We start from the raw sequence: 22,989 nt of genomic DNA on the forward strand, positions 1-22,989 counted from the left end.
GTCTAGCTGTCACATTCTGGATTAGTTGTGGTTTCCAGGTCACTTTCAAAGGTAGCCCCACATAGAGCACATTGCAGTAATCCAAGTGGGAGATAACTAGAGCATGCACCACTCTGGTGAGACAGACTGTATCTTGGACTTGTCTCAATTCAAGTAATGCTATCCTTCTAGCAGAATCTAAATTTCTTACACTGTAAAGATTGTATGTTTTGCCTGACTATCGGAAGACACTGCAAAAAGCGAGACTAATATTTTTTAAAAACAGCTTTTGGACAGGGGCAGAACTAGGCTTTATTTCACCTGGGTCAAAGACCCAGTTTGGTGCCCCCCCTGCACATGTGTGTGTGCAAACACACACACAGGCTGGGAGCCTCAATGGCACCCCTTTGGAGGTTTCATTGGGATAAAAAAGATTTTATTAGAATATATGGAGCTGAGCTTCAGGATGAGAAACCTGTGCCTTTAAAAGGCTACATAAGCAGAAATTCAACAAAATGCCCACTGCCATAGCTTTATTGCGCTAGGATTGTTTTTGTTTGAATTCCTGTATGGTACCCTTTATGAGTACTGGTGACCTGGCTAATGTTTTCATGCTACATATAGCTTGAAGAAAGGCGGGAAGTGAACACACCTAATAATAAACTGCTATAGCTGTGGTGGTTCTTTATAGCTGAAACAAACCCAACGGGAGCTTTTCTCATTGCTGCACCTCAGGAATTTCTGCTTTGCACAAGGCACCTAAAGAGGCGAAGGGAGTGAGGGAAGCACATCCTTGTTTCACTGCTTCAAAGTACGTACTGCCACGACCAGAACCTTTAACCATGCCTCGCTTTTACTTTAATTTTTTTCTGCCTCGCCGCCCCTGAACCTCTGCTGCTCTAGCCTTGAGCCTGGCTCAACAGGACTGCGGCCGGCGCCGCGGGAGAGCCCAGAGGACCGGAAGTGATCGTTGGTTTCCGGGGGGCGCTCTGGGCGCGCTACTCTATGGCTGCGCAGCCCGTTGCGCTCCGGCTTCGACGGGGATCTTGCCCTCCGCGGACCCAGCCGAGGCCTTCCGCTTCCCTTTTGGAGGCCGGTGGCGAGCGACGTGCGGTGGGGGGAGGGCCGCGGCAGGCGAGAGGCAGGAGGACGGCGCCCGGAGCGCATCCGCTGAGCTGGCCTGGCCTTTCCTCCCCGCCCTTTTCTCCTCCGGCTGTAGGCGGGCTGCTCGCCGCCTCTGCGAGTCTTTGGGCGGGGGCGAGGCCGCCGCCGCCGCCTCCGGTCCCCGAGCTTGCGCCTCCCTAGCGCCCGCCTCTCCCGGGCTCAGAGTCGCGCGGGTCTGCCTCGGTGTGTCCCATGGACAGGCACAAAGTGAAGCGCCAGAGGCTCGACCGCATTTGCGAAGGTAACGCCCTGGGCGGAGGGAGGGAGGCGTTCGCTGGGCGGCGGCGGCGGGGAAGGGGAAAGGGCCTGGCCCTGGGGCCAGCGAGCAAGCGCCTTCCTTTCTGCCAAGCGGCGGAGGATCTCGTCGCCCTTCCGCCGCAGTGACAGGCGACTTCAGGCGGAGGGTTCATTCGCGCCCCCCACGCCCCTTTCTGTGAACGGGGTCTTGGACGTGGTGGCCCTTTCGCCACTCAAAGCTTAGATCCTGGTAGCCTTGCCAGATCCGTCCAGATACTGAAGGTGTACACGAGCAGGATTAGCCCAAGTACAAATGCCTCCCTGCCCTTTAGGGAGCCATGGGCAAGGCAGCCACATCCCGTTTCCGGTCTTGCAGAGCGGTTCAGGTGGCTAAACATGCTCCCGTCTCAAGAAATCTTAACGGTGTTCTGATCAGGTAGCCCAACAGTCTTATCCCTGTATTGTAGATGGGAGAAAGAGCCAAGACCAAGAGAACCGGGGCTTTCCTTTTCTGGTCATGAACTCTTAACAAGTTCATGACCAGAAACCGAAAGGGCTCTTAATACAGTACTGCTGTTTTTATTATCTGCATTTTAATAGATTTGTTTCTTACAATGTTTTAATCCTATTAGAGCTTAATTGCTTTTTAACAATTGCCCTTTATATATTTTTAGCATTTTATAGTTTATCTGTGTTAATTTACATAAGCCACTTTGAGTTCCTGTCTGGGAAAAAGATGGGATACTACTACTACTACTACTACTAATAGCAGCTTTACTCCCATGGTGTGCTAGAGTAGGAGTAAAGTGAATTCAAATTTGTGGGAGAAATGGAACTATAAAGTGACATAGTGTATCTTGAATTTTCAGACAAAGTAATTCCATAAAAGCAGGGCGTGGAAACAGCTGTCTAATGTTTCAAAGTGGAGCAGAAAAGATTGAAGGCTTTTATCTTGGCAGAATCTGGCAAAAGCTGTGCTGTGGTGGTGGGTCATTAGAAGTTCTGGCAGCTGGGTTGTGCCTGATGGGAGAGTCCAAGTAAACCTCTCCCAAGTAAACTGTTGATGCTTCTGACAGGTGCTTCCTGAGTCTTCTCGCATTGTGTGGGAAATTGGGAGGGCTAGTCTAACTGATACAGAACATTGTATTGGATCTGGATTAGGTTAGTTGAAGTGAAGTCTCATTTATTCAATGGGACTTAAGTTGGACTAAGTCTGGAATCAGTCCATTATTCACAGCCCCCTTTTAAGACTCTGTGTCATTGCCTCTTTTTTCTTAATTGGAGTACTGTTAATGTGGTCTCTGGGGCCACCGCCCACTTCTCCAGACTTCCATATAAATTTTCAGCTTGTCTGCTTGCCAAAGTAACCCAGTCTGATCTAAGTAGTGAGGCTGGAAGGTATTGTTCTTTCCCTGAGTCAAGAGGCCATCTGCAAGACTGTTCTAAAGTAAAGGTAGAAAAGAAAGTAAGGAACTTCATCTGTTCGGCAGCAGATGTGTGGTTACTTGAAAGTAAAGAGAATTGTGAAGAAACGGGTTGTGTTGCTGGCTCAGCTGTTATTTGACATTATTCTTTCTTAATTCTTATGCAGTGGTTGCCTCATCTTCTGACTAATTCCTTTAATTGCCTGACAATGGTTTCTTATCTGGATGCTTTAATGTGTGAGCTGGACCATTCTTAGGTGACACTCTGCGTATAATGCCCTGTGGCCTAACACTTTTGCACAAATAATCCTGTATCTGTGTAGCATCCTAAAGAGACATGGGAAGATGCTGATGCAAGTGCAAATGTCTCCTTTGTTCCTCCTTTCCTGATTATATTGTGATTTATCAAAGCAGAGTGCTTAGCTCTTCACTCACTCCTTCATTATCTTAGATTTTTACTGACTAGACTCAGGCATCAACTGTACTGTCTCCATACCCTGGACACACACATATACACACAATGTCTTAACTAGGGAGGGTGGGTCCAGTTTTTCAAAAGGTTTTTGGATTCACCCTCAAAACATATTGTCAGTTCCCTTCCCTTCAACTAGTTGCATGCATGGTTGAAGTTTGATCTCTGTTAGATAAACTGTCCTTGCTTTGTACTGCAGCATGATTCTGTGCATGGTGTTTGGCAATGTCTCTCTATTGAATTTACTCCTTTGTAAGGCTTGATTATCATTATCCCTGTGGATAGCAAGATGAGCCTGAGGCTTCCTCTGTTCACCAGAACAAGCAGATACACTTTTCTATCTCTGGACTGAGAGTCTGGAAGCTTAGCCACAGCTTGTGCCATCCTAACAGACAAACTGTGGTTAACTATGGTTTGCTTCAGACTAAACTTTGAAACCATGGTTTTAAGTTTGCATGTTTCAAACAACTGCATGCTTCCTGAAATGAGCACAAAGTACCAGGCGTCATTTTTGTGGGTTGTAATCACTTTGTATAGGTTACCTAGAGACACTGCTTCTGTTCAAGAATAGCTGTTTGCCTTTTCTCCACACTCCTCTCAGATTGCTTTTAGACCTATTTCCTTCAAAGTAACTTGTGAAAAATAGAGCTCTTCTAATTTTATTTTTTCTACAGATAACTCCCAAATTGCATACTTTTGTGAACAAGTTATCAGTATCTGTTATATGATCATTGACTTTATAAAAGGTCTGTGAATAGCCAGACTTCAGAACTGGTTACATAGTTTGCAAGTATCTCTGGGCCCTGTTGCATGCATCATGAATTCAGGCAATGTTTGCATGCTGGTATGACACAAGTGATTCATGGGAGCCTTTGCATGTAAGAAAAGCATACTACTAAAAGCAACACAGAAAGCTGCCTGTGCCAGATCAGACCACTGGCATACTAGCTTTATAATGTCTACAGTGGTTGGCAGCAGCTCTCTAGGGTTTTAGACAGTTCTGGAAATATTTGGGATTGAGTCTGTGACCTTCTGCATGCAAAGCATGTGCTTTAGCACTGAGCTATGACTCTTCTCTGATTCCCCCCAACCCTTACATTTGTTTTCACTACGAATTCTTGGTGGTGTTTGCTTAGGACTGACATAAGAATCTTGTCATGCTCACATTTGCAGCTCATTAAGATGCTTTTTCCCTGTAGGTATAAGGCCTCCTATTGGTAATGGCCCAATGCAAGCCCGTCCGCTGGTTGCCCTCCTGGATGGCAGAGATTGCACTGTAGAGATGCCCATCCTGAAGGATGTTGCCACAGTGGCTTTCTGTGATGCACAGTCAACTCAGGAAATCCATGAAAAGGTAAACACACTTAAACAAGAATATCTTTAATAACTAGCTACTATTTGTAGTTGCTTCCAACCCCCTCCCCCCAAATTCTGCAGAAGCCCAATGAATTTGCAAAGAATTTAGCAGAGAATTTGTGGGAGGGTGATGCATTTTCTTAGACTTCACACTGAGCTTGTGCAGAAGCCCCACTCTATGGCTTGCTGTTTCTGTCTACTGCAGAAGGCCATGGGGGAGGGAGAGAAACAACTCCTCCCTTGAATTCACTGTGAGAACTCAAGACAAATTGAGGGAAAGTGAGTGGTTTCTCTTCTTCTGTAAAAGCACTGAGATGCTGCTTGTGCCTTCTGCAAAAACCACTGCTTCACAGAACTTAGGGAAAGGGATCCTTATGCTGGGTGTGTGGGGTGGGGCAGGGCTGCTCACCATGGGGCAGGGAGGGGCAATGCTGCTGGCAATCACGTAAGTGGGTTTGCAGAATCCTGATCTGACTAGTTCTAATGCTGTGGAGCAAGCATTATTCTGTTGTTCTGTCTTCCCATAGGTGCTAAATGAAGCTGTTGGGGCTCTGATGTACCACACCATTACCTTGTCGCGCCAGGACCTGGAGAAGTTCAAAGCTCTCCGGGTCATTGTGCGAATTGGCAGTGGCTATGACAATGTGGATATCAAGTCAGCTGCAGAATTAGGTATGGTGATCCCAGTGCAATATTTTCTAAAAAATAAATGAATACATAGAGTGAAAACATGTGCACTGCCTCTTTGTGTTCAGTTTACTGGGTCTAAATTGGGGGCTAGCCAAAATCATAAACTCCGAAGAAGCGATGAAGTGCTCACTATTGCAGAGAGAGAGAAATTTGCAAAGCACGCCACTGTTTTATTTTAATACATTTGCTCTCATAAGAACCCCTATAAGTTAGGCCTACTATGGATTAGAACTATTTTAGGAATTTTATAAAATGCAAGCTGTTAAATAGCTACTTGTTGCATGTAGTGGCAGACCTATGAGGACATGCACTAACAACATAGTACTTGTGTTTGCTTTGAGCAACAGTTTTTGCAGGCTGCTAATGTTCTGGTTGCTATGTTGGCTAAGGCTGTAATTTTCTAATTTTCTGGTCCTAAGCCGATTTATGTGGAGATAATTTACTGATTTCAATGGGCCTTTTTTTCGCACAAGGATGCTTTGGTTCAAGATATAAACCATTTTAATAAGTAGACTTCTTCTTTCTTTGGCAATCACTCATAGCCAAGTAAGATTGTATTCCATGAACACAGTCTTAACAGTGAGTCCATAAGTGACTGTGGAGGCCAATTCTGGATCCACACATCCTTTCACAGTGAGGACATAGGTTTCGGGTTGGGAGTTGATCACGGTGAGAGTTTGCCAAATGTGCCTTCCTCTTAGCACGTTTATCCCTTTCGTCCTGAGTTCAAGTGTCTTTAAAGTCCATGACACCTAATTACTAATTAAGCAAACACAATACAAAAGTATAGCATAGTTTGCAAATTAAACTCTAGGTATACGTCTAGCTTAAAAGCAGTAAGTGTTCTGCTACTGATCTTAGCACCTGTGTGAGAGCCATCTAATGGAGTTTCTATAGATTCTGCAGTCCTAGCCGTAAACTCTTGTCATACTGAATAACCTAAATTCTCTTGAGTTTTGGTGGTGGTCTGTCTGTATAGTCTTCTTGAAGTGTTGAAATTTAATGCCAAACTGAGTATTGTTGCGCTTTTAGACTATAGCGTCTCCTGAGCTATGATTTCCACAAGGACAAGTATTTTCAAGAAAAAAATTACCGTATTTTCCTGTCTATAAGACTCCCCCATGTATAAGATGGCCCCTATTCTTGGGGACTTCGGTTTAAGAAAATGAGGGGGGGGGGGTGTCTGTGTATAAGACGCCCCCAAATTTTTGACATTATTTTTTAGGGGAAAAACCTAGACTTACACACGGAAAAATGTGGTATATAATTGAGTCCCTTGTGGATAGATCATAGCTAAATAATAAGTGACATGTGTTGTGAATAGAAGGTTCTCTCAGGTTTAGTCACTGATATATACTGTTTAAAATCTTTTAGGTAGCAGGGCTGGGGAGAACCTCTGCCTCAGAAGTTGGACAGCTAATATCAGATAAAAACAGGACTAAATTAGATAGCCTCCTTACCTGATTTGGTGCAATGCAGCTTCTTCTCTCCTTCATCCAACTGCCTGATTGTGACAGAGAGTTTTCCTGTCCCCAAAATTATCATGGTGTTGATAGTGGGAACAGGATTTTGCTGTACATTAAAATGTTGGACAATGTGCTCGTGTCAGTATCAAATATATTGCCTTGTTTGTAGCTCTGGAGTGTTGGGGAATCCCTTCTTTTCTTCATCTGTATTGAGATTGTTTGGGAATCGTACTAGCCTCTTCTTCCTATTTCCTCAGGCATTGCAGTGTGCAACGTCCCTTCTTCTTCTGTGGAAGAGACAGCTGATTCTACCCTTTGCCACATTCTAAACCTTTATCGTCGGGTTACTTGGCTCCACCAGGCCATGCGAGAAGGAAACAGAGCCTCAAGTATGGAGCAAATTAGAGAGGTGGCTGGAGGTGCTGTGCGTATCCGTGGGGAGACATTGGGCATCATTGGCCTTGGTAAGAAATTGGCTGCTCCTAGAGATACAGACATAGTTTAGACCAAACTGTTCAGAGTTATATGATCAGACATTCATTTATTCATTTTATTTGTATACTGCCTTTCCACAAAAAATAATGCTCAGAGTGGCTTGCAAGAATGAAAACAGGAATGCATGTCAAAAGCAAAGAATGCAAAAACTATTTCATAATAACATAGCAAAACAATACAGTATCAAATATAATAATCTGATCATCATCATCATCTTTGTGTGCCCCCTCCGTGAGAGGGTGACAACACAAGAAGGGACCTTTCTTGCAGTGGCTCCTCTGTTGTGGAATTCTTTCCCCAGTGAAGCTTGCCTGGTGACTTCATTACATATCTTCAGGTGCCAGGTGAAAATGTTTCTCTATAACTAGACCTTATGGCCTTTAAATGTTTTTGTGGGAGGAGTGGCATTATTATGTATTTTGTGTTCTCATTTTGTATTATTCTCGGTAGTGGTGCCCTCCTTGTGGAACGCCCTCCCTTCAGATGTCAAGGAGATAAAGAATTACGTAACTTTTAGAAAACATCTGAAGGCGGCCCTGTATTGGGAGGTTTTTATTGCTTTGATATTTTTATTATGTTTTCAGATATGCTGTAAGCCGCCCAGATGGGCGGGGTATAAAAAATAAAATATAATATAATTAATTAATAATGTTGTCAACCAACCTGTGATCTGGATGAAGGGCAGTATGCAAATTTAATAAATAATAACAACAGCTAATAAACTTTTCAGTACTATTAATATATCAAGATTACATAAACAACATCAAGCATCCAATAGCAAAAATAACAAGGGAGCTTTACAGTTTCACCTTGGTCCTAGGTAGATTTATTGCTTTATTGTTTGGTGTCCAGCCACCCTCTCCTGCTAGTCTCTGCAGGTCGTAAAGCAATTAGCAGATAGCAAAGTTGCACAGCGGTCGTGTGTTTGAAAGAGCAGTGAACAAGTCCCACACGTTTCTTCTGTCCTAATATCAATTTATTTGCTCAAAAGTAGCATATTTACAAACAAGAACTTCCATCTGATTTAAGCTGCATCTTCTCCCTCTGTTTGCAGCTACGTAACAAAGCTGCTTTCACTTTGCACACAGCTCACAGCATTCCAAGCTGCTTTCCTCACGTCCTGACTTACTTCCCTTGTAAGCGCCTCCTCTCAGGCTTGAGGCACAGAAGGTTAACCCTTCACTACACCCAACAGTTACCCCTCCCATGATGTTGCTCGCAGTCCCTCTCCTGTAATGAAGGAGCCTTGCAGTGTGGCAGCTCTCTCCCTCTTTTCATAGCTTGAGGCAAACCATTGCTATGGTTTGTGCTGCTTCTGCAAACCAGGATCGGAGAGGCAAAAGGCAGGAGGTGAGGTGAGGAGGCAATGTCTAAGTCCAAAACATCCTTTACTGCTTCTTTACATATGTCCTCTTCTGGCTTTGGGGTGGGTCTCCTCGCAAGCCCCTAGGACTCTCCAGGGTGCTCCCCACTTATACGTGTTTCACTGACGTGCATGGAAGTCTGGAATATAACCCCGGGGAAAATGGGGAGTTACCTGTATGGAAAATATACTAGATGTGGAGAGACTTATCTAATCGTTAAATTGAAAGCTTGCAGAAATGGGTGTCACATGTTGAATGACGCTCCTGCTCATTCACCCTTTCTGCCTTGTTGGTTGTGTAGTTGAACTTTGTGGCTCCTAGTGCGAATGGGAGGTTCCCACTGATAGATTTGGGGTGGTATTGGTATCTGCCTTATATTTAGTTAGGCCAGTAGTTCATCTGGTAGAGCAGCCCTCCCCAATTTGGGGCTGTCCAAGTGTTTTGGCCTATAACTCCCAACATTTGTGACTATTATCCATGCTGTCTGGGGCTGGTGGGAATTGCAGTCCGAAACATGGAAGGCCCCAAGTTAGGGAAGACTCTAGTATTGTAAACAATCAGGTAAAATTGAAACTTCAGTTGCTTTCTGCAGGTCTTATTCGGAATCTCTCAGTAGCGCTTGCAAAGAACCTCAACTAGGCCATTGATCACAGCTGTTGCATATATGTGGGGTCTGTTTCCTTGGAGAGAATACACAGAAGACCTCAGCGCCCACCATTAGTCTCCCCTCCCCTTCTCCCTATCCCTAAAAAAAGAGTATCGTTTTTCTTAGGTCATTCCAAGTCTCCTCCCAATGAGTTAGCTCTTTGGGAAGAATGTGTTGTGCTGTTATTCAGGTGAATATGTGTTCCTTTTTTTCAAGGTCGAGTTGGGCAAGCAGTTGCTCTGCGAGCAAAACCCTTTGGCTTCAATGTGATTTTCTACGATCCATATCTGCCTCATGGAGTGGAGCGTTCCCTGGGGTTACAGCGGATGAGCACCCTGCAAGATCTGCTCATGCACAGCGACTGCATCACATTGCACTGCAGCCTCAACGAACATAATCATCACCTCATCAATGACTTTGCCATTAAACAGGTGCAACATTGCATTGTGCTGGGAGTATAAGTTGCTGCTGTTGGGTGGTTTCATGAAAGCTAGAAATGTGTGGATCTGGTGCTTGCATTTCTGCTGAGCATGGCTTCTTTTGTTGTGAATAGATTGATTCTGTGATTAGAAACTGCCTGTAACAAATGTTTGGCTTCAGTCTATATATAATAAACTCTGTAACTGGCAGTGCTGAGTAAGCAAAGAACAGTGACAGCACTGAACTGTTTCAAACAACTCTAGATTCTTTTAATGTCATGTTCTTCCCGGTTTGCCCACTCAATGTTCTTTTCAGAGCAAGTGTGTTTTTATACTATAGTGACTCAACGCTTGTTTCATTTGAGGTCTAATTTTTGTACTTCTGTTATACGGGTTTGCAGTAATGGTTCTTCCCAATTGTTGTCATCCCATGATCCAAATGTTGGCTGTTCTCTTCAACTACTACTTTAAAAAACCTTGTGAGGGATCCCAACAGAACCTGAAAGCAGTTGTTCTGGTTGGTGATGAAGGACTGGTTGGGGGAGGGAAGAGAGAGTGCAGAGAATGAACAGATGATGAACCTCTCAGGCACTATTTTCAATGTCTGTCCCCCCACCTCCAAGTTTCTGTTGTTAGATTCCCCTTCTTTTCTCTTTTCCCTGCTCCCTGGGCACCTTTTGAAGATTTATGTTAATTTTTGTGTGATGTTGTGCTGAGCCCTAAGTGTGTTTTTGAGTAGGAAAATTGTGTATTTCAGAATGTATGTGAGGGAAATGCTTTAAATCTAATCTATTCTGTCCTGATTGTCCCATACTCCTTTTAAACTGTGCTCCATTTAAATTTTACTAACAATAATGTAATTTGGACTCAATAGTAGGTTATTCAAGCTCAACAGTAGCCTATATTTTTTTTTGCAGATGCGCCAAGGCTGCTTTCTGGTGAATACAGCTCGTGGAGGACTAGTTGAAGAGAGAGCCCTGGCTCAAGCCCTCAAGGAAGGGAGAATCAGAGGGGCAGCATTGGATGTGCATGAGTCAGAACCCTTTAGGTAATAACTCCACTATTGCCCTGTACTGCTGCCAGCCTAGACCGCTTTTCACCTCTCCTTCTCCAAGTGTTAGGGCTGCCAGAGATCATAATAAAAAAAATGCCCCTTTCTCTACATCACAGCTTTGCGAATGGACCCCTCAAAGATGCTCCCAACGTGATCTGTACTCCTCACACAGCCTGGTATAGTGAACAGGCCTCCATTGAATCTAGAGAGGATGCAGCTAAGGAGATCCGAAGAGCCATCACAGGTAGCTCTGCTTTTGCTTTAGAGATTGTTCCACTGGGATAGGTCTATACAACTGTTGTGATGGAGCTCCTTGCCTAATTGGTGGAGGTGAAAATTAAGTCACTGGATTAGTTCTTTAGCTTTTTAGACCACTTAGGCCTGGTATCCCCAACCTGTGGCACTCCAGATGTTTTGGCCTGCAACTCCCATGATCCCTAACTTACAGGACCAGTGGTCAGGGATGATGGGAATTGTAGTCCAAAACATCTGGAGGGCTGAAGGTTGGGGATGCCTGACTTAGACTGTTTTCCTACCCTGGTGTTTGGGAGATGTTTGGTGTGTTTCAACATGGAGTGATGCCTTGGAGGATTTTCTTGACAGCAGTCATGTCTAATGACATTGGTGCATCTAGAAACTGCAGTTGAGGGAATCGTTTCTCATGAACACTGTGGAAGAAACAAGCAATTTTTTCTTGTACTACACCATTCTTATTTTTCATATCATATTTGTGGATCTATCTTGCAACCTATATACAAAGTAGAGAAGCAGTTAGGGTATCTTTCCCCTGTGACATTTGGGTGTAAATAACTTTGGGATTAGCATCTAATATACCTCTGTATATTTTGACTTTGTTTTAGGTGTCATACCTGATCATTTGAGGAACTGTGTTAATAAGGAGTACTTGCTTTTAGCAGCTCAGTGGTCCAGTATTGACCCTGCGGCTGTGCATCCAGAGCTTAACGGAGCTGCAGCTTACAGGTGAGATGTGCATGCATTCTTACCAATAGCTTTTTGCACAGGTCGCTTATGCATCAGGTCTCAAAAGGATTGTATTCAGAAAATTTACCTAGCTTTGTGAGACTGACCCAGCCTCCCTGTCCACCTTCTTTCTGGCAGCAAACTCCTTTGAAATAAAGCTGCATTGCTTTGTAGATTGTAGCTCTTGAACAATCTAAGAGCACCAACCCAGTTTAGCCAGAAGGCTTCAGGACCTTTGTTCAGATGGGTTACTGGCTAGGCACCCTAGTAATGATTTTAATATGTAGCTCTACCCCTGCAGCAATTAAGACAAACCTGCTTCGGAGGATAGTGGCCAGAGGATTGTGTCCTGATAAACGCCAAATTAAAGCTGTAATAGAATTTACTGTAATGCCATTTCCTACTAACCTTCACTTAATTGCTTAATTTCTGAATGCCTTTTATATAATGTCAGTGAAACCTTCAAGGAAACACTCCCTGGATTGTAATCACCCTGTGCTTTCTTTTTTGTGGCAGGTTTCCTGCAGGAGTAGTGGGAGTAGCAGCCACAGGGCTCCCAGAGCCACCAGTAGAGGGGATTGTACCTCACGGTATTCCCTCTGTGTCTCACTCTGCACCCCATACCCCTTCTCCGGGAGAGTCAAGCAAATTGGAGCCAGACAGAGAAATCTCCACTGACCAGTAGCATCTCTGTTCTCTTTATTCCCCCATGAGAAAGCAGGGAATGCCTCCTTTTTTTTTTAGGACATATTGTGATCCCTGTGGACTGTTTCCTGTTCGCACCGGACAGGAGAATGCATTTCATTGTTGGCAAATTCTAGCTCTTGCCTTTAAACAGATATTTTATATCAGATTTAGTTTAAATCTTTTGGTGAATCTTTTTCCTTATCTGGGGCAATGAAGCAGTGACTTTTCACCCTCTTGGTAATGTTTAGTTTTAACATGGAGGTTTCCTTGCCCCTGCCTTCCACTGTGTGATATACAGGAAAACAGTACCTGAGTAGAATACTGAGAATTCCAGTGATTCCAGAACAAGACTGGTGTGCATTTAAGGTGGTTTCTTAGGTTGAAGGTCAGCAGAGTTTCAGGTACAAGGGGCAAAGTACACTGTAATGGGGCGGGAAGGTGCGCATGTAGGTTTGCTTGGTAGGAAGGGGAGCCCCGGCTCAGTTGTGGGCATTTACTGCTTTGGCCTGCCTGTATGCTCTGAACTGATGTGCTTGGTGGGTGATTTGCTCCTAGGATGCTGGGGGTAAGTAATTATACGAACCAGAGTGAATTGGAAATTCTGCCTGGAATCTTATTTGTGTTTCAAGACGTGCAGAGAATTTGCATCGACAGCCAAGATGCTTGCGAAGTTACAGGGAGGAAGATTCAACTGAGATTTGGGCCCAGCTCAGGGAATGAGGAGTCAGCTCCATATAGGGAGGCAGAAGGCGTTTCAGAAATCAAAGTGTCAGGTTACATAAATGCCTGCTCTTTGCACGCTTATTAGTGCAACTTTGCTACAATAAGATGATTATGCTGAAATCCTAGAACTTAACTTGGGACCTAAGTCTCGTTGACCTGTCTTTTAACACGCATCAAAGGCCAAGCCAGGATTCTTCCCTCTTATTTTTGTTTAGTATGAAATGTCCCAGGTGTGTGCGTGCTGAATTTTTCAAGTTCTTTACTTCAACCCCTTTCTCTGAATTGAGTCCTTGTCTTGCAAAAAAAACCAACCAACAGAATTCATTCTCAAAACCTACAGATGGCCACACAGATTCTTCTTGGGGAGAAATAGTTGGTCTGTGGCAAACTATGGCAGTATGTTTTAACCAAGGCATTTAAACCAGATTTAAAGGCAGAACTAGTGCTGTACATTGTCTCTTATGAGGTGAATAAATTCTTATTCCCTGGCACTGTCCACACAGCATATAGTTCATAATGAAGCAAAGTATTTATTATTGTTGGAGGATAGCCTTGTCATGTTGCTTGGACTTTACAGAACTCTTTGACTAGGAAAATGTTATGGCTTATAATCAGACCGCCTAAGCATTAAGCTCAGAAAACAATTGGGGGTGAAGAATAGGAATTTTTTGTTGTAATCAGAATTCAACTTTACCTTGTTTTCTTACAAACAAAATGCCAGCCAGGCAACCTGGGAACTGGGTGGAGTAGAAACCTCATCCTAGATCTTGCTTACAACTGAACATTGATAATGGGCTAGCATGTCCCCAAGCATCCCAGTTTTCCAAGACTGTCTGCAGATATTGGCAGTATTTCTTCAATGCCAAGTGCTAACTGACAGGTGTACAGAGAATCCCTTTCAAGTGAGGGAAGCGCTGAGCAAGAAAAATCTTACTTTTGTATTGTGAGATGGTATATGGTGCCCTTGTAGTGTGTGCTTTGTTAGAATGTGAGTTGGAAGTGTTTGGTGTAATGTAGGCTCTGGTAGTGGGGGAGGCACAATAGCTTTATAATCTCTTGGATGATTATGACTTCATGTTTAAAATTCACATACCTCTTGGGTCGCTCAGGGTTTTTAGCAGTCTGTGCACGGGGGGGGGGGCATGCTAACAGATGTTAGTGCTAAGTGTGTGGCAGTAAATGTGGGGAACCTTTGAGTGAAGCCTTCACCTCTGAAGAGATTTAACTTGGGGCAGAAATAACAGTTTCAGCTTTTTATTTGATCTGCATACTAATCTGCTCTAACCAACCTGAAAACTGGAATGCATTGCCATTTGGGTTGTTGCAAATATAACACAATGCTGGCCTTTAACTAGGGTTAAAGAAAATGGGAGTAGCCTGTGTGACAAGACACTTCCTCACCCCATCCTTTCTCCTGTGTAAATTTCCTGTGCCCACACCATTCCCCCCCTTCAGTTCCAAAATCTAGGTTCACATCTGTGTTAATCGAGATGTAACATTGCTCAGACCTAACTCTAAACAAGGGCAAAGAGAGCTAAAGGAATGTATCTGTCAGAGGAGACGGAGATGTGATCTTATTGTTTGCTGTTGATCTTTTGGCCTGAGCCAAGGGCCAGAATTGTGTCCGCACCAGCCCTTGAAAAACTCTGCTCTCTAGTGGGCAAACTAGCCAGCTGTGAGGTGGGCTGCATGTATTACATTTCACAATCTGTTGAGGAGAAATCCCAATGTACAAAACATTCACACATTGCTGATGTGCCTCAGATAGCCATAACATTAGGTGCTACTCCAGAGGGCAGTTCAGGGTTGTGTGTATTCTCCGCCAACCTCCCCATTACACAGCACTCAAAATTCTGATTCATAATATAAATGTGCATATTTCTGCTTCCAATAGACCATCATGTTTAGGGTATTTTTACAGAAATGGCAGGGAATTGTAGAGAAATTGGGATTAGTGAGAAAGACGGTAGGAAATAGCCATTGAGGAAGAGCAGGGAATTGCAAGGCTCTGGTGCCCTGCCACTCTGCCTTTTAGTTTCTTGTACTTTACTCAACATTAGTTATGCATTGTCAAGCTGTTGGCTACAACTATAAGAGCAGGAATGTGCTTTAAAAAAATGAAAGCTGAAAATCTCAGGATACCAAGTTTGATTAGATTTCATACTTGGATAGGAGATACTGATGTATTTCACTGTCCTGTTGCAACCCAACTAATAAGTTCTGTCAACCCATGGGTTGAGCATTCCTGCAGTGGAGAATAGGATGCCTATTGCCCCAATGTCACATTGTATTACAAGCAGAGAAAATCAGCAACATCTTTTGCTCAGCTTGCTGCTGGCAATTCCTAAATTCTGTTTGTAAGATTTTCTGATCAAGGTCCCCAGTTGTGGGATTGCCCAGAGTCTGTTCATCTTGCCTGTTTCAGGGAGTAGTGTAAGATACACTTAATTAAAAGTGGCAAACATATATTAGTAAGCAAAATTATTTTTTACACATGAATACCTCTAAAGACTTATCAGGTAAAAACCTCCTTAAGGAGAGAAATTGGGAAGATCCCAGCTGGCTAGCACTGAGCCTTTTGTTTTGTAGAAACCGTGCTGATTGGCATACTAGAATACATAAATGATAAGGTTGTGTCAGTCTCTGAATGCTGGTGAACATTGTATAAGCCTTAAGCCCTCAAAGATAGCCAGTATTACCTAGACCTACATTTGGGAATTAAAACAACTTTGAAACTGCCAGAGTGGCATCGCTTGAGGATCCAGATCAGGTTTGAGACTCCTTAGCTAATCAAGGGGTTTTTCCCCAAAAAGCAGGATGGGCCAGGTGCTGATGAAAGTGCTCCAGTTGCACATCATGGTATATTTTTGGTTCAGACTAGCAGTTGCCACAAGAAAGGGTAATGCTAAAGTGGAATCTCTCTCCTGACACTAAACATTGGTTCAGTGACCCCTTCTCACATGTATAGATGTGAAACTCCTTGCTCCAAGTTTTATGCATGCTGGAGGAAGAATAGACTTCCTTCAGAATTAATGTGGAGCTTAATCCCAAAGAACATTTGTTCCTAACGTTGAGGCAGGAGTGCCCTGGGTCATGCCAAGCTTATCTGCAGGAGGAGCTCACTCTGTCCTAAGGTATATTCTGCTTGTCAGGTTTGCTGTTGCTGACCAGCTTTTTTTATAGAGGACTCAGAGTTTCAGAAATATATTTTTGTAGCCAATAACTAAACTGTGAAACTTAAACAATAAAGCATGTAAAAGCATTTCCAATGATGTTTCCTGTACAGATGTTTCTCCCTTCAACTCTCTCCTGGCTTTTGTTAGAAGTTTGACAGTTTCTTTGATTATATTTTAATAAATATTTCCTTTATGGTCATGTGGGTTTTCTCATTTCACTGTGTTGCTCCCTTTACAATGTATTTGACTAACCATTTAGTGTCTGCATTACAACTTTTGCAAATCTGTGCAATTGGTAAACATGATGGGTTGGCTCTAGAGATTAACCTGCGGAAGTGGGGTGGGGTGGGGTGGAAAGTGACTAAGTGGGGCATTATGGGGAAAGGGAGAAATAACAGAAAGTTAGTGAAGTAACTTCTGTAAGTATAGTTTCTACTCACAGGAGATGCATCTGCCCAGTTTTACACTATATCCCTGTACATCACAGTCTACCCTATTCAGAAATGTATCTTGACCCTTGGAATAGCCAGGAAGAGAAGGGGATTGGGAAAGTTACCTTTGACCTGCCTCCTGCCATAGGCAGATCCGCATCCTGGGCCTTTGGTATGTGGTCTCTTAAAATTTTAAGATTTTAGATAAGAGAAATCTGGTAAGTCTAAAATGGTAATAAAAAGTTGATGTGGCAATGGAAGGCAACTTCCCCGTAGCTGCTGAGGTCCTCTCACAAATCCCACAAAAACAAATTGGAGATGAGCTTGCAGTATGTCCACATCTGGGCGAGTTGTGTACAGCTATTAACCAAATGAAAAACAACAAACCCAGCAGACCTGATGGGATACCTGCTGAAGTCTTCAAAGTGGGCGGAATTGAACTTACACAACAACTTCAAGAGCTCATCAAAAAAATCTGGGAGAAAGAAGAGGTCCTAGCAGACTTCAGAGATGTAGAAAAATTAATTTATTTCTTTTTTTAAAAGATGATAGAATGGATTGTGGAAACTATTGAGGCATCTCTTTATTAGCTGTGGCTGGAAAAATTCTTGCAGGGATATTGGCAAACGAGGATATTCTTCCTGAATCCCAAAATGGTTTTCGACGTTCTAGGGGGACAGTGGATATGATTTTCACTGCTTGGCAAGGAAAATGCAGAGAGCAAAACCAACCCCTGTATGTGGCATTTATTGAACTGACTAAGGCCTTCAACACTGTACATTGCACTGCCCTGTGGACTGTCCTTCTAAAAATCGGCTGCCCAGATAAATTTGTGAACATCCTTTGACTCCTCCATGATAATATGACTGCAACAATTGTGGATAACAGTGGCTCTCAAAATGAACCATTCACAGTGGGATCAGGCGTTAAACAGGGATGAGTTAGTGCCCCAGCTCTATTATCTTCATCGCCATGATCCAACACATTGTCTAAGGGAAACTCCCCACCGGAGTAGAAATCATATAACGAACAGATGAAAACTCTTTAAACGGAGTAGGATGAAAGCAAAGAGTAAAGTTACCATAACTTCCATCATAGAGCTTCAGTATGCTGATGACAATTTAGTTTGTGCACACTCAGAGGATGACCTCCAAACCCTCTTAAATAGCTTCACAGCTTATTGCTCAATTTCCAAAAAAACCAAAGTGCTGCACCACAAGCAGACAAAAAACCCTATGCAGTGCCACAAATCCAACTTAATGGTGCAGTGTTGGAAAATGTCGACCACTTTTCCTACCTGGACAGCTATCTTTCCACAAGGGCCAACATTGATGCTAAATCCAGCATTGCCTGAGCTTTGTGAGTGCAGTTTCCTCCCGATTGAAGCACTGAGTGTTTGAGGACCAGGACATTCGCAGGGGAACCAAAATGCTTGTTTACAAAGGCATTATGCTACCAACTTTACACTTGAGAAACATGGACAACTTATAAACGCCATCTCCAACTCCTCGAAAGATTCCGTCAACGGTGTCTCAAAAATTTTTACCCATCACTTGGGAAGACAGGCGAACTAATGTCAGTATACTGGAAGAAGAAAGATCACCAGTGTTGAAGCAATGATTCTTAAACATCAACTTTGTTGGACTGGTCATGTTTGGATGCCTGATTATTGTCTTCCAAAGCAACTACTCTATTCCCAACTTAAGAATGGAAAGCGAAATATCAGTGGACAACAGAAGAGGTTGTCTTCTCAAGGCAAATATTTTAAAAATGTAGTATAAGCATTGATAACTGGGAAACACTGGCCTGCAAGCGCTCCCATTGGAGAACAGCCTTTACCAAAGGTGTTGTGGACTTTGAAGAAGCACGGACTCGGGGCAAAAAGGAGAAATGAGCTAAAAGGAAGGCACGTTTGGCAAACCCTCACCGTGATCACACTGGGAGGACGTGTGGATACAGAATTGGCTTCCACAATCACTTACAGACTCAGTGTTGAGACCATTTTCATGAAAGACAATCTTACTCGGCTATGAGTCATCGCCAAAGAAGAAGAAATGCAAAGCCTTCATACTTAGACTGGAGCCTGGGGAACACCCTATTTGTAAATTGTAAATGACTACTGGGGAGAGCAGACTGCCCTTAAATGGAGCATTTTGCAGAGTGGGTGACAAAAACCTGGCCTAGGTTGGTTGCCAGTTACTTTATTAGTTCAGTTACACTCATCAGATGAGCAAAATCCAAGGCAGGCAACTAAAACATTTTACAACTTGGCAGTGTTATAAGAATGTAAGGTCTCAAATATATAAATTAAATGTTCATAAATTTACAAGGCAAACACATGTGTCTGAAATATTACAGGAAAGCAATCCTGAAACTACCGGTATTTGGGCTCCTAAATTGACCTCAATGTTTCTCTGCAAGGAGGAAGGAAATGGGAAAGCTTCTCCATTGTCTTTTGCTTACCTGTCTTAAGGCCATATTTGTGTATGAATAGGGTGAGCCTGTGACCAGAATTCAGGCATTAAAGTATTTACCATCACAAAAGAATGGAGTAAGAATTCCCTAAACACACATGCATGTTGAGTAAATCATACCCAAAATGATTTACAACTTTAGCTGGTGAAAGCTCCCTCCCGCACTGGGAGTGCGGGCTGAGACCTCGTCAGTACAGTAATATCACTCATAACACCCGAAAAGAAGAGGGCAGCCCTTCTTGTACCTCAGGTCAACCAAGGCACGGCAGGTGGCCATTCCACTTTCCCCATCAGCTGTGATGTGCCTTGTGGGGTTGGGGGGAGAGGCTTTAAGGTTCTATGCTGCGTGTATCGGGGCCTGTGAAATGAGTCCCCTGCAGCGCCCCCTACGGGCAAAACCGAACAACAGGCACCTAGGACAAGAGCGCGACGACTGCGGTGCATGCCGGGGGCGGAGGAGTAAATAAATAAGGGCGCGCGCAGGGCACGCTGGGAACTTGAATCAGGGGCGGGGCCAGCTGGCTGGCCGGCGCGGGGCACGCCGGGATTGGAACGGAGGTTCTGGCGCGGGGCACGCCGGGATCAGGGCGGGCTGGTGTTCGGGGGGCCCAGCGCAGGGCCGTCGCTCACTCGGTGTCTCCGGCGGCGGCTGTTGGGCTCGGAGGCGCGACGGAGGCTGCTTCTGCCCGGCGGGGATGGCGGACACGGCGGCCTCCCCGGTGGGGAAGCGACTTCTGCTGCTGCTGGTCGCGGGGCCGGGCGAGGGCGAGGCGGCGGCGGGGCCGGAGCCTGGGCCTGCACTGCCCTCTCGAGCCTGGAGGAGCGGGACCGTGCGGGCCATGAGCGGCGCCGTGCCTCAGGACTTAGCGGTGAGCGCCTTCCTCGGGGGCGGGAGCTGGGGTCCGTGTGCAAATGCGTGTCGTGCGTACGTGTGTTTATGTATATCTCTCTGTGTGCCTAGGTGGGGGTGGGGTGTGTTGCTGAGCTTCTGCTTGGACTCCGGAGGGGAGGGGGAGGGGTTTATCCGCTTTCCTTCTTCGGCCGAGGTAGCTCAGCCTCCTGCTCCGCCTCTTCCTTATCTGGTGGCAGCTGCCGCTGCCGCTGCAGGATCTCTTGTTACGCTTGGATCTCGGGTTTCGGTTGCCGCATCTATGGCCGTCCTTGGTGTTTCTCCCCGTCGTGAGACACTGCGCGGTGCTGCACCCGAGCCCGTTTACCTCTGGGGTGGGATGTGCGGGGGGTTGTACTGAAGTGGCGGGTGGGAGAAGGAAGTCTGTGCGTTCCTGCTAAGGAATGTTTGTTCATGGTAGTTAGGATTAGATCCCTTAACGGTGGGTATCCTGGTCTCTCTCTCTAGCTGCAGCGCGTTTGAAGTCTGGGAGCTTTCAACGTTTCGTGTTTTCCAGCTTGGATCCCGTACTTTCCTTAGTTGTTGGGATCGCTGCTTATGTTTACTTCAGTTCAGTGTTGTGTTTTCCGTATGCCTTGCAGTTTTATTAGGTGGAAAGGATAATCTAAACTTCGAAGATGTTTGCCCAAAAGTACCAGGTCGAGGGCCACCAAGTGTTCCAAATAGGGAAGGTTGGAGCTTGTGCATTCATTTCTTAATGGCATGCAGCCTTCTATGGGATATATATATTTGTGTCACTGGTCGAAAGCCAGCACTGATAATGGGTACCAGTTCAGTGCTGTTGCTATTACGATTATGCTGTTATTGTCTGTGAAGGATAGCTGCCAGCGTGATTATTTTTGAAAACCCCATATCCACAGCACTTAGCTCTTGATTTCCAAGATTCAAAGTACTTCAGCTAAAGTGCCTGAGGAAGTTGTGTTCCAAACAACTATGTAGCAACTACTTTTTTGTACCACTTTGTGCTATGCTAGTACCATTGCCTTTTTACATCTGCCATCATACCTTGGTTGCCTATTCTGGCACTGTAAAATAAGGATAGGCTGTTTGGAGAATCCCTTTAGGTCCTAAAAGCAGAGTTATTTTTCAGATTACCCCCAATTTTTAAAATTTAAGGTGACTTAATTATTCAGAAACGAAGTACACTGAAGACCTGGAGAAGGCTCTTTCCCATCTGGATGATAGAATCAAATCGATTTGTCATTCTTTTGCTCTGTTATTAAGTAGGGTGCAATACAATTTGGAATAAATTATCCTACAAGTATGAAAACATTGAATTAGTTGCAAATAATTGCCTAGGAAAGAGATCTTGGGAGTTTCAAAAAAAATCCTGAAAATATCTGCTGAAACTGTTTAAATAATCGACAAATCATGTGGACTGTGTTCATATATGAAAATAAGAACTCTGCTGGAACAGATCAAACACTAACCTAGGACTCAGCTATACAGCTGCAAATAAAACATTTTAAGTGTGTTTTAAGTGCAGTATACCATGTGACACTAGGTGGCAATGGTGAGCCTATTGGAAAATTCAGTGTATTTTTAAAAACGCTTTTTAAAAAACCATTTTCAGAATGGTTTTTATATGTGTATAGATTCCACCCTTGACTAGCACCCTATGTCTGTAGTGGCCATTACTTATGAGACACCCACAAGCAGGGCATGAGAGCAAAACCCTTATGTTGTGGCTCTTCCCAGCAACAGGTATTCAGAGGTATACTTCCTCTTATTCTGTAGTTGTATATAGCCGCTGATAGCCTTTTTCTCCCATGAATTTGTCTAATCCCCTTTCAACCCAAATTGGTGACCCATCAACATTTTGTGGAAGTAAATGTTGTAGTTTAACTGTTTGAAGAAATCCAATTCTTTTTTCTGTTCTTATTCTCCCACAGTTCCACTTAGCTGGATTCCCTGGGTTCTAATATTTTAAGAAGGGGGAGAGAAACATTCCCCTCTCTGCTCTATGTCATGCAAAATTTATTCACTTCTGTATAAAAAAGTTCTGCTTAACTTTTTCAAAAACTGAATAGCCCAAATCTTGTTATCGCTTAGGTATATATTCCAGTCTCCTGATAGATTTTTCCCTTTACTGTACTTTTCCCAAGCTCTACAATAACTGGGCTTCTGAGCCCATAGCTGTCAACTTACAGATTTGAAAATAAGGGACCAGCAGCCTTGAAAATAAGGGACCTGCAGCCTCACCTGTTCCAGGCACTCCAGTCTTCCTGCCCTCCTGTAGTCTGGTCAAACTCATGCTGGTAGCTTCGAGAACACTGTCCAGCCAACTTTGTAACCAGAGGTTCAACTGAATAGAATCTGAATCACATGCACCACAAGGCCTATGCAGCCTCAACTTAAGATGGCTCCCCGGCCTGGCTTTGCACTGCAAAGTTTGCAGCAGCACATGCAACAAAATGGCATCCAGCATTCAAAAAACCCCTCAGCTTGCATTAACTAGCCACACACAAGGCATGCAAGCTCCACCCCCCAGTCATTCTTAGATTTCTTATTGGGTGAGCAACACAGCCAAGCAACACAGTTGGAGCCTCCCTCCTCCCTGGCCAGCAGGGAGGGAGGGAGAGGAGCTGCTTCCTTTGAAATTTAAGGGACAACATTTGAGGGGCATCCATCAATAAGGGACAGCAGCGGGACATGGCGTTGGAATAAGGGACTGTCCCTTCAAATAAGGGACAGTTGACAGCTATGTCTGAGCCCCACAGGGGTGCCGCAGAAAGAAGGTAGTTGGTGAAGGGAGCCGTGGGCTCATAGGGCCTCTGCCTTATTTATTTATTTCTTTATTTATAGATAAGGCGATTAATTGGTCATGTGAAAGAAGTTGAT

General features: G+C 44.2%; 2 protein-coding genes across 6 annotated transcripts in view; both read left to right on the plus strand.

Moving 5' to 3' along the window:
• Positions 1-875: 875 nt before the first annotated feature.
• On the plus strand, positions 876-16,532 carry LOC128408100 (C-terminal-binding protein 2-like). 2 transcript variants are annotated; one of them, XM_053377318.1, is made up of 10 exons: positions 876-1,384; positions 2,250-2,365; positions 4,476-4,630; positions 5,160-5,304; positions 7,046-7,252; positions 9,510-9,724; positions 10,630-10,760; positions 10,883-11,010; positions 11,627-11,747; positions 12,264-16,532. In XM_053377318.1, exons 2-10 carry the CDS (start codon positions 2,293-2,295, stop codon positions 12,430-12,432), a joined length of 1,344 nt encoding a protein of 447 aa, XP_053233293.1. In that variant the 5' UTR covers positions 876-1,384; positions 2,250-2,292; the 3' UTR covers positions 12,433-16,532. The 2 variants fall into 2 exon arrangements, with proteins under 2 accessions (XP_053233293.1, XP_053233292.1); XM_053377317.1 differs by lacking the exon at positions 2,250-2,365 and having other exon boundaries at positions 964-1,384.
• A 3,260-nt stretch (positions 16,533-19,792) lies between these two features.
• Positions 19,793-22,989, plus strand: part of KDM3B (lysine demethylase 3B) — a 41,181-nt gene continuing 37,984 nt past the window's right edge. For all 4 annotated transcript variants that reach the window (XM_053377319.1, XM_053377320.1, XM_053377321.1 and 1 more), the window contains exon 1: positions 19,793-20,107. In XM_053377319.1, coding sequence (XP_053233294.1) covers positions 19,934-20,107 — 174 coding nt within the window. In that variant the 5' untranslated portion in view covers positions 19,793-19,933. The remainder of the gene's footprint in view (positions 20,108-22,989) is intronic.

This window comes from Podarcis raffonei, chromosome 2, assembly GCF_027172205.1.
Source record: "Podarcis raffonei isolate rPodRaf1 chromosome 2, rPodRaf1.pri, whole genome shotgun sequence".
NCBI lineage: Eukaryota > Metazoa > Chordata > Lepidosauria > Squamata > Lacertidae > Podarcis > Podarcis raffonei.